Source organism: Rattus norvegicus, chromosome 2 (genome assembly GCF_021556685.1).
Source record: "Rattus norvegicus strain SHRSP/BbbUtx chromosome 2, alternate assembly SHRSP_T2T, whole genome shotgun sequence".
Taxonomy (NCBI): domain Eukaryota; kingdom Metazoa; phylum Chordata; class Mammalia; order Rodentia; family Muridae; genus Rattus; species Rattus norvegicus.
In genome coordinates, this window is record NC_141535.1 from 166,651,774 (window position 1) to 166,668,077 (window position 16,304).

At 42.5% G+C, this 16,304-nt stretch overlaps 1 protein-coding gene across 6 annotated transcripts in view; it reads right to left on the bottom strand.

Moving 5' to 3' along the window:
* Rxfp1 (relaxin family peptide receptor 1) overlaps positions 1-16,304 on the bottom strand; it is a 121,008-nt gene that overhangs the window by 75,824 nt on the left and 28,880 nt on the right. For all 6 annotated transcript variants that reach the window (XM_087619526.1, NM_201417.2, XM_087619517.1 and 3 more), the window contains 1 exon segment: positions 4,122-4,259. Coding sequence is in view for 4 of the 6 variants with exons in the window: in NM_201417.2 (NP_958820.2) it covers positions 4,122-4,259 (138 nt within the window). In the remaining 2 variants the exon portion in view is untranslated.

Sequence of the window (16,304 nt, forward strand, 5' to 3'; positions counted from 1 at the left end):
GACCTGGACTCTCTTTGGTTGGGAAACCTTTAATGACTGCTTGTATTTTGTTAGGAGTTATGGGGTTGTTTAACTGGTTTATCTGTTCCTGATTTAACTTCGGTACCTGGTATCTGTCTAAGAAGTTGTCCATTTCCTCCAGATTTTCAAGTTTTGTTGAATATAGGCTTTTGTAGTAGGATCTGATAATTTTTTTGGAATTCCTCTGATTCTGTTGTTATGTCTCCCTTTTCATTTCTGATTTTGTTAATTTGGATACACTCTCTGTGTCCTGTCGTTAGTCTGGCTAAGGGTTTACCTATCTTGTTGATTTTCTCAAAGAACCAGCTTTTGGTTCTGTTGATTCTTTGTATAGTCCTTTTTGTTTCTACTTGGTTGATTTCAGCTCTGAGTTTGGTTATTTCCTGCCTTCTACTCCTCCTGAGTGTATTTGCTTCTTTTTGTTCTAGAGATTTTAGGTGTGCTGTCAAGCTGCTGATATATGCTCTCTCCTGCTTCTTTCTGCAGACACTCAGAACTATGAGTTTTCCTCTTAGCACAGCTTTCATTGTGTCCCATAAGTTTGGGTATGTTGTACCTTCATTTTCATTAAATTCTAAGAAGTCTTTAATTTCTTTCTTTATTTCTTCCTTGACCAAGGTTATCATTGAGTAGAGCATTATTCAACTTCCATATATATGTGGGTGTTCTTTCCTTATTGTTATTGAAGACCAGCTTTAGCCCATGGTGGTCTGATAGCATGCATGGGATTATTTCTATCTTTCTGTATCTGTTGAGGCCTGCTTTTTGCAATTGGTCAATTTTGGAGAAAATACCATGAGGTGGTGAGAAGAAGGTGTATCCTTTTGTGTTAGGATACAATGTTCTATAAATATCTTTTAAGTTCATTTGATTCATAAGTTCTGTTAGTCTGTCTATGTCTCTGTTTAATTTCTGTTTCCATGGTCTGTCCATTGATTAGAGTGGGGTGTTGAAATCTCCTACTATTACTGTGTGAGGTGCAATGTGTGCTTTGAGGTTTAGTAAGGTTTCTTTTATTTATATAGATGGCTTTGTATTTGGAGCATAGATATTTAGGATTGAGAGTTCATGTTGGTGGATTTTTCCTTTGATGAATATGAAGTGTTCTTCCTTATCTTTTTTGATGACTTTTAGTTGAAAATTGATTTTATTTGATATTAGAATGGCTACTCCAGCTTGCTTCTTCTGACCATTTGCTTGGAAAGTTGTTTTCCAGCCTTTCACTCTGAGGTAGTGTCTCTCTTTGTCTCTGAGGTGTGTTTCCTGTAGGCAGCAAAATGCTGGGTTCTCATTACATATCCAGTTTGTTAATCTGTGTCTTTTTATTGGGGGAATTGAGGCCATTGATGTTGAGAGATATTAAGGAATAGTGATTATTGCTTCCTGTTACATTCATATTTGGATGTGAGATTATGTTTGTGTGCTTGTCTTCTCTTTGTTTTATTGCAAAACGATTAGTTTCTTGCTTTTTCTAGGGTGTAGCTTGCCTCCTTGAGTTGGGCTTTACTATTTATTTTCCTTTGTAGTGCTGGATTTGTAGAAAGATATTGTGTAAATTTGGTTTTGTCATGGAATATCTTGGTTTCTCCATCTATGTTAATTGAGAGTTTTGCTGGATACAATAACCTGGGCTTGCATTTGTGTTCTCTTAGGGTCTGTATGACATCTGTCCAGGATCTTCTGGCTTTTATAGTCTTTGGTGAGAAGTCTGGTGTAATTCTGATAGGTCTGCCTTTCTATGTTACTTGACCTTTTTCCCTTACTGCTTTTAATATTCTTTCTTTGTTTTTTGTATTTGGTGTTTTGAATATTATGTGACGGGAGGAGTTTCTTTTCTGGTCCAATCTATTTGGAGTTCTGTAGGCTTCTTGTATGTTTATGGGCATCTCTTTCTTTAGGTTAGGGAAGTTTTCTTCTATGATTTGGTTGAAGATATATACTGGTCCTTTGAGTTGGGAATCTTCGCTCTTTTATACTTATTATCCTTAGGTTTAATCTTCTCATTGTGTCCTGGATTTCTTGTATGTTTTGGACCAGTAGCTTTTTGCGTTTTACATTATCTTTGACAGTTGAGTCGATGATTTCTATGGAATCTTCTGCTCCTGAGATTCTCTCTTCTATCTCTTCTATTCTGTTGGTGATGCTTATATCTTTGGCTACTTGTCTCTTCCTTTGGTTTTCTACATCCAGAGTTGTTGCCCTTTGTGTTTTCTTTATTGTTTCTATTTCCCTTTTCAATTCCTTCACCCGTTTGATTGTGTTTTCCTGTAATTCTTTCAGGGATTTTTGTGTTTCCTCTTTAAGGGCTTCTACTTGTTTACTTGTGTTTTCCTGCATTTCTCTAAGGGAGTTCTTTATGTCTTTTTAAAGTCCTCCATCATCATGATCAAATGTGATTTTAAATCTAGATCTTGCTTTTCTGGTGTGTTTGGATATTCAGTGTTTTCTTTGGTGGAGAATTGGGCTCTGATGATGCCATGTAGTTTTGGTTTCTGTTGCTTGGGTTCCTGTGCTTGCCTCTTGCCATTAGGTTGTCTCTGGTATTACCTTCTTCTGCTATTTCTGACAATGGCTTGACCGTCCTATAGGCCTGTGTGTCAGGAGTGCTGTAGACCTGTTTTCCTGTTTTCTTTCAGTCAGTTATGGGAACAGAGTGTTCTGCTTTAGGCATACAGTTGTTCCTGTCCACTGGCTTTCAGCTGTTCCTGTGGGCGTGTGTCCCGAGTCCACCCTTCTGGGTCCCTGTGCACTGGGGACCCTGATGGCACTAGTTGTTTTCCTCTAGAGTCAGAAATGTGGGCAGAGCACAGTCTCCTCTGGTTTCCCAGGCGTGTCTGCCCTTCTGAAGATCTAGCTCTCCCTTTCACGGGATTTGGGTGCAGGGAGCTTTTGACCGGGTCCATTCAGATCTGGGTGCAGTCTGGGCTGCAGGGCTCCTTGCCTGCCCATATCTTCCTGTTCCTAGAGTCCCTATACAGTTTCCTCTTGGGCCAGGGATCTGGGCAAGGGTGGGCAGTACTGGCGGTCTCTCCTGCCCTGCAGTCTCAGGAGTGCCCACTTGTCTAGGCGATGAGCTCTCTCTCCTATGGGATTTGGGAGTGGGGAGCTGTGGGCTGGGATTTCCAGGGTTCGGGAGCCAGCTAGAAATCGGAAGGGTCTGGTCCCAGAGGAATTTTGCCTTTGTGTGTCTTGCGTCTACCAGGCAGGTCACATGAAGCAGAAAAGTTTGTCTTATCTCTGGTCTTGGGCCTGAAGTCACTCCTCCGGGCTGGGTTTCAGCTCTCTGTGAGGGCAGCAACCAGAATGGCCTGCCCCTACTTCTGGGTCCCTGTGTGCAGGGGGCACCTCTAAATTTTAATCTCTAAGAACTGAACAGTATTTGGGTCTTTTAGCAAATGCTGTTGTTTAAAATGTTTGCTGCCCTCTAACTCAAAGAGAAGAGTAGCTCTCACTTGTCAGTTTAAGTGTCTACCAATGTAGATGGAGTGTTCCAAGCTGAGTTCTGAAAATACAACCAGAATGTATTAAAACAAAACAAAACAAAACAAAACAAAACCATCAAAGCCTGAGGCTGGAGGGTGTGGTCCTCTAGCTGACTGCTTGCCTTAATCAGACCTTCAGTTGCATCCACTTGGCAAGTAATCAAACAGAGGGTAACTGTCACAAAGTAAGAGAAAGTGCAGCTTGCTATTGGCACCTTAGCCCAGGCAAGAAACTCAGTCAGAGGAGGCTTAGGAAAGGAAGGTGAGGCCGTTGTTAGCACTCTATGGACTTGGCTATTGCCCTGGGAATCCCCACATGCAGAGGTTAGGTGAAAATAGTTACTTTGTACCCTCTTAGGAAGATGACTTAGTTTTGTTTATGATTATAGGATTCACTGACAAGAATTGACCTGTTGATCCTGGGCTCACCCTGAGTTTCTTAGTGAGCTCCAGATCAGCGTAGGCTTTAAGGTGGACCTTACTTCAAAACAACAAACAGGCAAAAGCAAATAGAGCAGCTATTGAAGCAAATCAACTCTCAACATGTCCTCTGACTCCAGTTCTCCTCCTGGTTAGAGCAGCCCGGCCTTGCTGGCTGGGACTCAGCTCCTCACTTACCACAGTTGTCCTCATCAGCTTGGTTCCCACAGTCGTCCACGCCATTGCAGTGAAGCAGCTGAGGCAGGCACTTACTGATGTTCCCGCAGGGGAAGGAGCCAAGGGGACAACTGACATCCTGTGCATTTCCAAGTGTGACTGGGGAAAGAGAGAGAAAAATGACAGCTGGAAAGGTTAATACAAATGCAGCACCCAAGGTAGGTCCCATCACAGCTCCCACACATTTGTCCCCTGGTCTGGTTAGTGTAGAAACCTGGCATTGCCATCAGCAGGGACATAGCTGCTTTCCAGAGCCTCTGCCTCACTTAGAAACTCTTACCAGCTTCTTTTCCTAGGATCTTCAAGTGCTAAAGTGGTGAGGATTGAACCTATGACCTACTGCATGCGAGGCAAGCATTCTACCACTAAACTTCCAACTCCCAACTCCGGCAATGTTTTCTTAGCTCCCCTTTTATCTACAGAATGTTCATACTTTGACTTCAGTTCTATTCCTCTATTCTATAGAAAACTTTGTTTTGTTTTGTTTAAATCAAGAATTTACTGTATCTTCCCTATGGACTCAGAATCAAGGCTGTTCTGGTTTGAGGGCATTGAGAGGCATGCGCCCTCTGCTCATTTTTATAGTGAATATTCCTAAGTGTGAGACCCTGGCAAGACTGTGCCTGGGTGTTGGCTAACTCCCAGCTGCTGCCCTGGCAAGGGCTGGTCTCCGTTGGAAGGACACAACTGAACAAGTCAATAAACGATGCCCAACTGAGAGGTACACCAAGAAATGAAACCTGAGCTCTCATGGGCATAGCTGCTGGGATATGTATTTTGGGCCTCTGAGAAATGGGTCTGAGTAAACTGACAGGAAAACAAAGAGGAGAACCAGCACTGCAGGAGGAGGTAGGGGTGTGGGGAGAGATGAGCAGGTGTGTGTGTGTGTGTGTGTGTGTGTATGTAGGTGAGTAGGTTTAGGCTAAGGACCAGGTACCTTAACAAAGGTTCTGAGGAGCACAGTGAGCAGACATGTGTGGCCTAAGCTGACACTGAGGAGGCAGACAAGGGAGAAGACTTTGGGCTTTATTTAAAATGCAACAGAAACAGAAGGTGGACCTTGCCCTTCAGCTAGGGAGGGCATGAACTTTCCTAGCATTCTTTTGGCTGCTAGAGCTCAGTCATGGGTCTCAGAGGGTGAGTATGGGCTCTAGACTGCTGCTGAGGAGACAGTGGTGATCCAACTAAAGGATGACGGAGTTATAGCCTAGGCCAGAGTCACATTTCACACACACAGGTAGAAGGGACAGTGGAAGTAGCTGGAACAGCTAGGGGCCAGGCTGCACCTTTGTTCAGTCTCCTGGAACATGATGGACTGCGGCGAGACATGTGGCACATTCCCTCTCAGTTCTGTCCTTCACCTGAGCCTCGACATGTGACTGCGGCTTTCTTACTCAGCATCACTTTTTAGAGACGCAGAGACTCAGGGCTCACCAACTGTCCTGCTTCCCAGTCTCATCCCTTCTCTAGGTCCTGGGACTGCCCTGCCTCCCTGGCACCATCTTCTCTCTTAACCCTTTCCTTGGAGAGCTAGAGTCCAGTCTTGGTGAAATTCCTGCCTCAGACTATACTGTCTTGCTTCTTGGTGAGAATCTGCTCTTACTAGGTAAGTATTTATTTATCGAATGGTAGAAAATTAGTTACTATTTGAAATCATGTTTTTGGAGATAATACGTTCTGAATAATCCAAACCAATTTAAAATTAAATGACATATACCTCTATGAGCACATAATAAAACAAAGAGGACTATGGGAACTTTGGAATTTCAAAGAGATGGGCATATTAATTTGCCCCGATAGACCCTAACTTAAGCCAAAAGGAGTTAACTCAAATCCTCTTATGAATTTTTTCATCTTATGATGACTCAAGGAAGAGAGAGGTACACTGTAACAAAGTCCCTGACATTGTTTGCCCTTTGAGTGGTTTGGAAAGGGGCATGCTGGGTAAGAACATTAGAGATGGAGACATAAGGAGCAACATCTGTCCATAGATACTTGGAAGAGAGTGTATGGAGTAAACAGGGAAACTCAGTGCCTTTGTCTCGAAGCTGGTGAAAGAATAGAATAGAAAAGGTCCAGATACTTAAGAACATTTGTTTACCCTATTCCGACTTTGAAGGGTAACCACATAAGTGGGTAAAGTAGATTTTATTCTTTAGAGCCGTTTCCATTGTACGCAAACTAGAGTGGAGGGATACCTTTCCTGTAGGCTTCCACGTCCACACAAGCAGAGCCTCTTCCACCATCAAAGTCCTCCACTAGAGTGGTGCATTTGTTAGACAAGATGAACAGACACACATTGCCTGTCGTTTGCACCATGGTTCATTACTGGTCTTGACAAATGGGATTTTGGCAAACGTGTAAATGTGTATTTACCATAATTGTAACGCTGTGACATAAAACTAGACTCCAGGACCTCGCGTCTGGAGAGATGGCTTTGTGGCTATAAGCACATTGCTCTTACAGAGGACCTGAGTTTGGTTCCAGGCAGCCATGTTGGGTGACTCACAACTGCTTTTAACGCCAGCTGCAGGGAGATCCAACTTGCCTCTGTGGGCACCTGCACTCATGTGCGTTCTCCCAGACGACGTACACACATGCGCGGGCAGCCTCCACCCCCATTCCCCAGAAGAAATCTGGCAGAGGAATCGTAATGCCTGGGTCATATACTGTGCTGTGAATAGCGCTCTCACAGGCAGTTATCTTAAAATTCATCAGCCCATTATTCCCCCAACTATTAATTAAACCACATTAGAAACTTAGGACTGTATATCCCAGAGCAGAGATATCAAACGCACATTTGTGTTGACATTGATTTTTAATAACTTCTTAATTAAACTTTAAAAACTGAACTTTAAAGATCAAGATTAAAAAAAAAAACAACTCCTTTGACAACAAATCATCAATCTCCAACCCTGGCAACTGCTTAAAGTTTTAGCTGCATGAACGTAGCTGTAAGTTCATGCTGCTGTTTTGAATATTCCGGGTCACTGGCTTTGGCGACTACTATTTTTTTCTTTTTTCTTTTTTCACTTTTCCATCTTTTGTATTTCTTTTCTTTTCTTTTTTTTTTTATTAACTTGAGTATTTCTTATTTACATTTCGAGTGTTATTCCCTTTCCCAGTTTCCGGGCAAACATCCCCCTAATCCCTCCCCCTCCCCTTCTTTATGGGTGTTCTCCTCCCCATCCTCCCCCCATTGCCGCCCTCCCCCCAACAATCTAGTTCACTGGGGGTTCAGTCTTAGCAGGACCCAGGGCTTCCCCTTCCACTGGTGCTCTTACTAGGATATTCATTGCTTCCTATGAGGTCAGAGTCCAGGGTCAGTCCATGTATAGTCTTTAGGTATTGGCTTAGTCCCTGGAAGCTCTGGTTGCTTGGCATTGTTATTCATAAGGGGTCTCAAGCCCCTTCGAGCTCTTCCAGTTCTTTCTCTGATTCCTTCAACGGGGGTCCTATTCTCAGTTCAGTGGTTTGCTGCTGGCATTCGCCTCTGTGTTTGCTGTATTCTGGCTGTGTCTCTCAGGAGCGATCTACATCTGGCTCCTGTCGGCCTGCACTTCTTTGCTTCATCCATCTTGTCTAATTGGATGGCTGTATATGTATGGGCCACATGTGGGGCAGGCTCTGAATGGGTGTTCCTTCTGTGTCTGTTTTAATCTTTGCCTCTCTATTCCCTGCCAAGGGTATTCTTGTTCCCCTTTTAAAGAAGGAGTGAAGCATTCACATTTTGATCATCCGTCTTGAGTTTCATTTGTTCTAGGCATCTAGGGTAATTCAAGCATTTGGGCTAATAGCCACTTATCAATGAGTGCATACCATGTGTGTTTTTCTGTGATTGGGTTACCTTACTCAGGATGTTATTTTCCAGTTCCAACCATTTGCCTACGGAATTTCATAAAGTCATTGTTTTTGATAGCTGAGTAATATTCCATTGTGTAGATCTACCACTATTTTTTTCTTTTATGATCTTTTTGTTGTTGAAAGTGCCAAGGTTAAGCCCAGGGCCTCTGGATGGCTGAGCATGAGCTCTGCTGCTGAGACAAACTCACAGCTCACATCTTATCCCTTAAATTTATATTCATTGACGAATACAGAGTTTTCATGACAGTGCCATGAAATTAGTCTATTTCCTTAACATTATGATTCAAGAGATACACTAGAAGCCTTAGATATTACGTTACAAATAGAATGTAATTAATATTTTATTAGATTGATGCTAACTCAGAATTTTAATTTGTCAAACTCACAGAGGACTTGCAAATTTAGGATAAAAATCTTTTTATTTCCCTGAGTGTAAAGCGCTCACCTGACATTACCTTTAGACACTTTGATGAATATTCCCTCCAAGCAAAGACATCCGCCCACGGCATGACTCAACCATCAAAATCAGATTAACACTGATTTACTGTTCCCCAAGAATCTTCAGTTTCTGTTCAAACTGTGGCTTCCAAATATCTGTTAAGCAAAGGGGTCTAATGTGGACTCATACCTTGAAATTATTTATGTCTTTAGTTTTATCTGGAACCACTCTTGTTGCTTTTAAAAATCATCTCTGTGTGTGTGTGTGTGTGTGTGTGTGTGTGTGTGTGTGTGTAATGTGGCTATGAGTGGGCATGAGTACCACAGCACATGTATGAAGGTCGGCAGACAACTCTGTGGACTCACTAAGTAGGTTCCAGGAACTCATCTGGTGACAAGTGCCTTAACCTGCTGAGCTGGCTTACTGCCTCCCCCAACTCAAAATTCGCCATGTCTGGCCCTGGTAACAACCTCAAGCTGTCTTTGATCCTCTCAAGCCTCAGCAGAACTCACTGTTCTCAGAGGACTTCCATATTTTCAAACACTGAATGATATTTCAGAATCATCTATTTTCCTTGCGGCAGCTCTATAATCCACCTCGTCTCTGAGTTCTGGCTTCTCCCAGGGTTGGATTATATTTAGAAGCCAAGACAAAGACTCTGGGTGTACAAACTGCTACTGGGATGTCGCTGCTGCCAGTGTCCTCAGCAGACAGACTGGGACTGTGTGGTTAGTAAGACCTGCGCACACAAGCACCTGCATTCACTTATCAGTACGTCTCTCAATAATGAACTATGTGCACCTCTCCTACTCGCCCTGACTCCTGTGAAGTAAGACTAAGTCTAGTTTCCTCCTCTTAAGTTTCTCTCCCCACTTTTCTAACAGTGAGGAAACGGCTTTCTATTACTTCAGTATAATTATCCTGACAACTTCCCTCCTCTCTGATATATAAAAATGCAAATAACCATTGTCCTTAGAAACACAGATTTTCTGTGGTAGAAATGAGATGGTGAGATACATTAATTATTGTCCCACGATACTGATTGATTTTGCATGCTTTTATTCCACCGTTTTTTATTAACTAAGCTCACCCATCCCCCGCAGTCTCCTGAATTACCTTGGTTCTCTTATCAGTAAAGGTCTTCCAGACAATTTTGAAGCTATATCGTATGACTCATGAGTTTCATCTCTTATTCCCCCCAGTTCTTGTTAAAGTATCCTTTAACAGGTCTGGGGACTTCCTTGGAGTTCCAAAGTTGATATTTTGAGCTGAAGGCATTTGGGACTCAGCAGATGGAGAGATATGACATCTCAGAGCTCATTTATCTGACTAACGGCAGAATCTGGGAAATAAAGCTGGGGTTGACTCTTTCTTTGGGGCCAGTCTACTTCCAGGAGAGAGGACAAAGGTAAACCTCCCATTAAGTTCATTTCCTAGGGGTGTTCACAGCCCCTTAGTGGTTTGAATAAGAATGGCCCTCAAAGCTCATCTATTTGAATGTTACCAGGAGAGGAACTGTTTGAGAAGGACTAGGAAGTGTGGCCTTGTTGGAGGAGTGTGTCACTGGGGGTAGGCTCTGAGTTTCCAAAAGTCTCTGCCAGGCCCAACGTTTTCCCCCAGCCCCCTGGCAGCTACTACTCTGCCTTTCTGCTCCCCACCATGATGATAACGGACCAACCCTCTAAACTGTAAGCAAACTCCAATTAAATGTTTTTTTTTTTTAATAAGAGCTTCATTGGCCATGGTGTCTTTTCATAGCAATAGCGCAGTAACAGAAATAGTCCCAAGCAATGGATAGAGACCCACATCAAATCCACACGCATAGAGATATCACAGACTTTCCTATTTACTATTTGTTCTCTTAAAGACTTCTTTGGGAAACCAGTTAGAAGGACAGGTGAATGAGGCCCTGCCCGCTGAATTGCCTAGCTCCCTGGATTTGGTCCTCCAAGACCCATTCTATTACATATTCTTCAACCTCTCAAACAAATAAAAGACCTGTATGACAAGAACTTCAAGTCTCTGAAAAAAGAAATTAAAGAAGGTATTAGAAGATTTGAGGAGTTCCCATGCTCACGGATCAGTAGGATTAACATAGTAAAATGGCCTTCTTACCAAAAGCACACAACAGATTCAATGCAATTCCTATAAAAATTCCAACACAATTATTTTAGAACTTGAAAGAACAATCCTCAATATCATATGGAAAAACAAAAAGCCTATGATAACTTAAAAAAATCCTGTATAATAAAAGAACTTCTGGAGGTATTACCGTCTCTGATTTTGAACTGTACTATAAAGCAGTAGTAATAACCACATGGTATTGGCATAAAAACACACAGGCTGATCAATGGAATCAAATCAAAGACCATGAAGTAAATCTGCATATCTATTGACACCTGATTTTTGATAAAGAAGCTAGACAGATACAATGGAAAAAAGGAAGCATCTTCAACAAACAGTGCTGGTCTAACTAGATGTCAGCATGTGGAAGAATACAAATAGACCCATATCTTTCACCCTGAACAAAATTCAAGTCCAAGTGGATCAAAGACCTCAACATAAAGCCAGATACACTGACCCTGATAAAAAGAAAAAGTGGGGAATGATCTTGAACACATTGGCACGGGAGATATCTTCCTGAACAGAACAGCAATTGGGCGGGCGCTAGGATCAACAACTAATAAATGGGACAAAGATGAAATGCGTCTGTAAGGCAAAGCACACCATCAAAGGACAGAATGGCAGTCGACAGAATGGGAAAAGTTCTTTATCAGATCCACATCTGACAGGGGGCTGATATCAAAAATATATAAAGAACTCAAGAAACTAGACATCAACAAACCAAATAATACAATTAAAAATGGCGTACAGACCTAAATGGTTAACAGAAGAATGTCAAATGGCCAAGAGCACTTAAAGAAATGTCCAACATCCTTAGTCATCGGAGAAATGCAAACCAAAACAATTCTGAGAGGCCATCTTACATCTGTCAGAATGGCTAAGATTAAAGATACAAGCGACAGCTCGTGCTGGTGAGGATAGAGCAAGGGGAGCACTCCTCCATTGCTGGTGAAGAGCAAAACCTGCATAGTCACTTTGGAAAGCAATATGGCAATTTCTCAGAAAATTGGAAATTAATCAAGAGCCAGCTATACCACTCCTGGGTATATTCCCAAAGCATGCTCCACCGCACTACAAGGCTATTTATCCAACTATGTCCAGAGCAACTTTATTCATAATAGCCAGAAATTGGAAGCAACCTAGATTTTCCTCAACTGAAGAATGGATAAAGAAAATATGATGTATTTACACAATGGAGTATTAAAGCTATTAAAAACATCATGAAGTTTTCTGGCAAATGGATGGAACTATAAAAGATTATCCTAAATGAGGTTACTCAGATCCAGAGAAACATGGTATATACTTATCTATAAGTGAATACTAGCCATAAAGTAAAGAATTACCATGCTACAATATAGAGACCCAGAGAAGCTAAATAAAAAGGAGGGCTCAGGGATAGCAGGGGCACCCATGAATCTCACTGAGAAGAGGAAACAGAAGAGACATCGTGGGTGGATGGGGGGGAGGGGGTGTATGGAGTAGGGGACCGAGTAAGAGATCAGGAGGGATCAGATGTGGGAAGAATGGAGGGAGAGAGTACTGGGAGAGAAAATGGAAATTGCAGAGTATGTCTGGGACAAGCTAGAAATCTGGGCCAATGGAAACTCCAAGGAATCGAGGGTTACCCTAGCTAAGACTCCTCAAAATGGGGACTATGGAACCTGAACCAGCCATCTCCTATTACCAGTCAAGACCTAGCCTCAAAAGTCTCAACCTACAATTTGTCCTGCCTGTAAGATATGCTGGGGTAGAGGTGGAGCAGAAATTTTGGGAGTGGCTAACCAATGACTGGTCCAGCTTCAGACCCATGCCATGAGAAGCCCACTCTTACACTGACCGCCCAGAGGACCAGAAGCCAGAGGTTGGATAGCCCAGTGATCTATGATAGAACCAAACAAATGTAAAAAAAAGCCAGTGAAGTGATTTCTAATAATATTTTACTATACTCATAGATTGATATTTAGCATAATTGTTATCAGAGAGGCTTCATCCAACAACTGATGGAAACAGATATAGAGACCCACAGCCAGACATTATTTAGAACTTGGAGAATCCTTTGGAGCAGGGGCAGGAGCAGGAGGAGGAAGAGCAGCAACAGCAGCAGCAGCAGCAGCAGCAGCAGCAGCAGCAGCAGCAGGAAAAGGAGGAGGAGGAGGAGGAGGAAGAGGAGGAAGAGGAGGAGGAAGAGGAGGAGGAGAAGGAAGTATTGTAGAAGTTAGAGAGGTCAAGGACACCACAAGATCCTGAACCACCAACCAGGGAGCCTGCATGGGACTGACATAGGCCCTCCACACATATATTACAATTGTGTAGCTTGATCTTGTAGGATTCCTAACAGTGGGAGTAAGAGCTATCTCTCAATCTTTTGCCTGCCTTTCGGACCCTTTGTCCTTACCAGGCTGTCTTGTCTAGCTTTAATAGAAGAAGAGGTGCCTAGTCTTTCTGCAACTTAATATGTTATGGCTGGTTGATATGCATCTATGCCAACCTTCTGAAGAGAAATGAAGGATGAGTGGATGGGGAGGTGGGAGATGTGGAGGAGTGACTGGGGTGGGGGGAGGGGCACTGTGGTCTGATGTAAAATAAATAAATAGTATGTATAATATATAAAAATAATATATAAGGGGCTGGGGATTTAGCTCAGTGGTAGAGCACTTACCTAGGAAGCGCAAGGCCCTGGGTTCGGTCCTCAGCTCCGAAAAAAAGAACCAAAAAAAAATAATAATATATAAAAGATCTTTTCGGGCAAGTGAGCTGGCTTAGTGTGTAAGACACTTGCCATCAAGCAGGATGACCTAGCTTCTATCCTGGAACCCACAAAGGAGTAGGAGAGAACCACACTCGCAAGTTGTTCTCTGACAATCACATGTATGCTGTGGTATGAGTATGTGAACACACACACACACACACACACACACACACACACACACACACACACACCTCTGTACTTGCTTGTCTGAGATGAAGCTCTGCCTGACTTGTACCATTCTCCCTTTAAAGGATATGTATATTTTCTCTCTTTTGGTTTATTAGATTTTTTTCTTAAAAAATTATTTATATGTATGTGTGTACGCCTCTCTACCACATACGTGTGGGTGCCCAGGAGGCCAGGAAAGGGTGTTACTGGATACCCTGGAACTGAAGTTACAGGCAGTTGTGAGCTGCTCAGCCATGATGTAGATAAAATCTTGGGTGCTCTGGAAGAAGAATATTATTTTTAACCACTGAACCACCTCTCCAGCCTTTTAGTTCTTCTCCCCCACCTCTCTTTTCTTTTCGAGACACAGTATTGCCCAAACTAATTTTGAGCTCTTATCCTTTTACCTCAAATTCCCAAGTACCCATGGTTATAAGTAAGCATCACCATGTCTGGTTCTACATGTGCACTTTAATCAGAAAAAAAATGAAACAAAATATATAAGCAGAGTGGAAATGCTTAAGAAAGGTTGACATTTGCTATATTTAAAATGAATTTTATTAGATTTTTCTAGAGTTTTAAGCAAACATTTCAGCCATGTAAAATAAAATTAGTTTACATATAAGATTTTCCCCAAACAATAGTTCAGTATATTTGTGAAGGGGACTAATTGTTGGAGCTCAGTTCATTCAACTTAAGCTGAACTTTGTAAGTTAGAAAGTGAAGGTGATTTCCCATCTTAAAAGGTTATGAGTAGAAAACAGGAAAGTTTCAAGGGAAGAAAGCATTTAGATTTTAGTATGCATAATAAACGCATTATTTTTAGATGTAAGTGTGGCTGGCACTGCTGATTTGCTGATTAAATGGCAACTCCAGAAACCCTGCCCCCTCCCTTCCTCCCCGTGAAGAGATTGGAAAGAACACCTGTCCTGGCTTTCTTGCTTTCAGGCAGCTACATTGCATTGTTCTCGCCACTGAGACTGCATGGGCTCCCTAGGAAGTTTTAGATGTAGCTTTCCTGAAACAAGAAACAGATGACACTGTTGCGATCCTTCCCATATTTCAGCCTCCAACATGAGATGGTACGCAACCCAAGCACAGCAGCCTTCTTACAACTGTGACTTCAGCTCTGGCAAAACCAAGGGAACTAACAGGTGCTGAGACACGCCCAACCTTAGACTCACTTGCCCATCAGACTCCTTTCAATGAGAAGAATGAACCCTTTCATTTTAGACCATGATAGATCAGATTTTTTCTACTAATAATCAATGACCTGGGTAGGTGGCGTACGCCTTTTATGTATCAAGCTTCTCGACACTTGGGAAGCAGAGGCAGGTGAATCTCTGTAAATTTTAGGCTGGTCAGTTTGGTCTACAGAGTGAGGTCTAGGATATATATATATATATATATATATATATATATATATATATATATATATATATATATATATTGAGGTCATGACTCAAATCAAACCAAACCAAGCCAAGCCAAGCCAAGCCAACCAACCAACCAACCAAACAGACAAACAAATAGAAACACAAGTGTCACCCAAAGACTATACATGGACTGACCCTGGGCTCCAACCTCATAGGTAGCAATGAATAGCCTAGTAAGAGCACCAGTGGAAGGGGAAGCCCTTGGTCCTGCCAACACTGAACCCCCAGTGAATGTGACTGTTGGGGGGAGGGCAGTAATGGGGGGAGGATGGGGAGGGGAACATTCATATAGAAGGGGAAGGGGAGGGGCTAGGGGGATGTTGGCTCGGAAACTGGGAAAGGGAATAACAATTGAAATGTAAATAAGAAATATCCAATTTAATAAAGATGGAGAAAAAAAAAAAGAAACACAAGTGTCTTTTTTTCCACCAAGTTTTCTTTCAAAGGTGTAAAGTACCAGATTGGCAATGTATTTGAAGGACAGCAGGACCATCAGGGAGACACTGAAGTAGCAGGAAGTTGTAGAGTTAGTGGGTGGGATCCTCACTGGCCTGGTTTGATCAGGAGGGATTAGAACTATTGCATCATGTACATAAATAAAGAACTATTCAATAAAAACGTAGTTTACAATAAGAAGAAAAGGAACTATTACATCGTTCCTGGTGCCTAGGCAGATGGAAGCAGAGGGACACGGTGGCAGACTGTGGGCCTGGGATGCGTGTGTGCTGTGCTCTGGGCACCCAGGATGGGCCCCAGCCCTGCAGCCTCAAGTTCACATTCTCCACGGAAGCTGGAGACAGGCAGCTAAAGGAGAACATGGACCCTTCTGCTTCCTGCCGACACCACGCTAGCATCCCAGGTTAAGGAGGGGAGAGCTTATCTTTCCTCCGAGGGAGAAAAGATGCACTAAATATCAAAATACTCTGCAAGTTTTATACTTGGTTTTCCATGAATGACTAGTCACAGTCCAGTTCTGAGGTTCCTTCGGCCTGATACAAATTTCACCCGTCACCTAGTTTTATGTATCAAGCTCATGGCAATTCAATAACAACACCGAAGCAGAGGAAGTCATTTAGCACGACTGTAGACTTTTATAGGAATGTTAATTTTCTACTGAAAAGACAACTGCATCTTGACTGGATTCCTTCTGTCCCAGTTGGCAAGTTATAATCTTGCCCTTTGTCTTAGAAAAGAAAAGCAACCTTTCTTTGTTAATACACAAGCCATTAATTGAGAATTTGCAGCCTTTTGTTTCATCCTGGAAGCTGAATTGTCATACAGGTATTTGCAAAGCGCGCCTGTCCCTGGTGTGGTGGAAGGAAAGCAGTGAGTGTCGGGACTCCACGGACAGGAGGTCCAGCCTT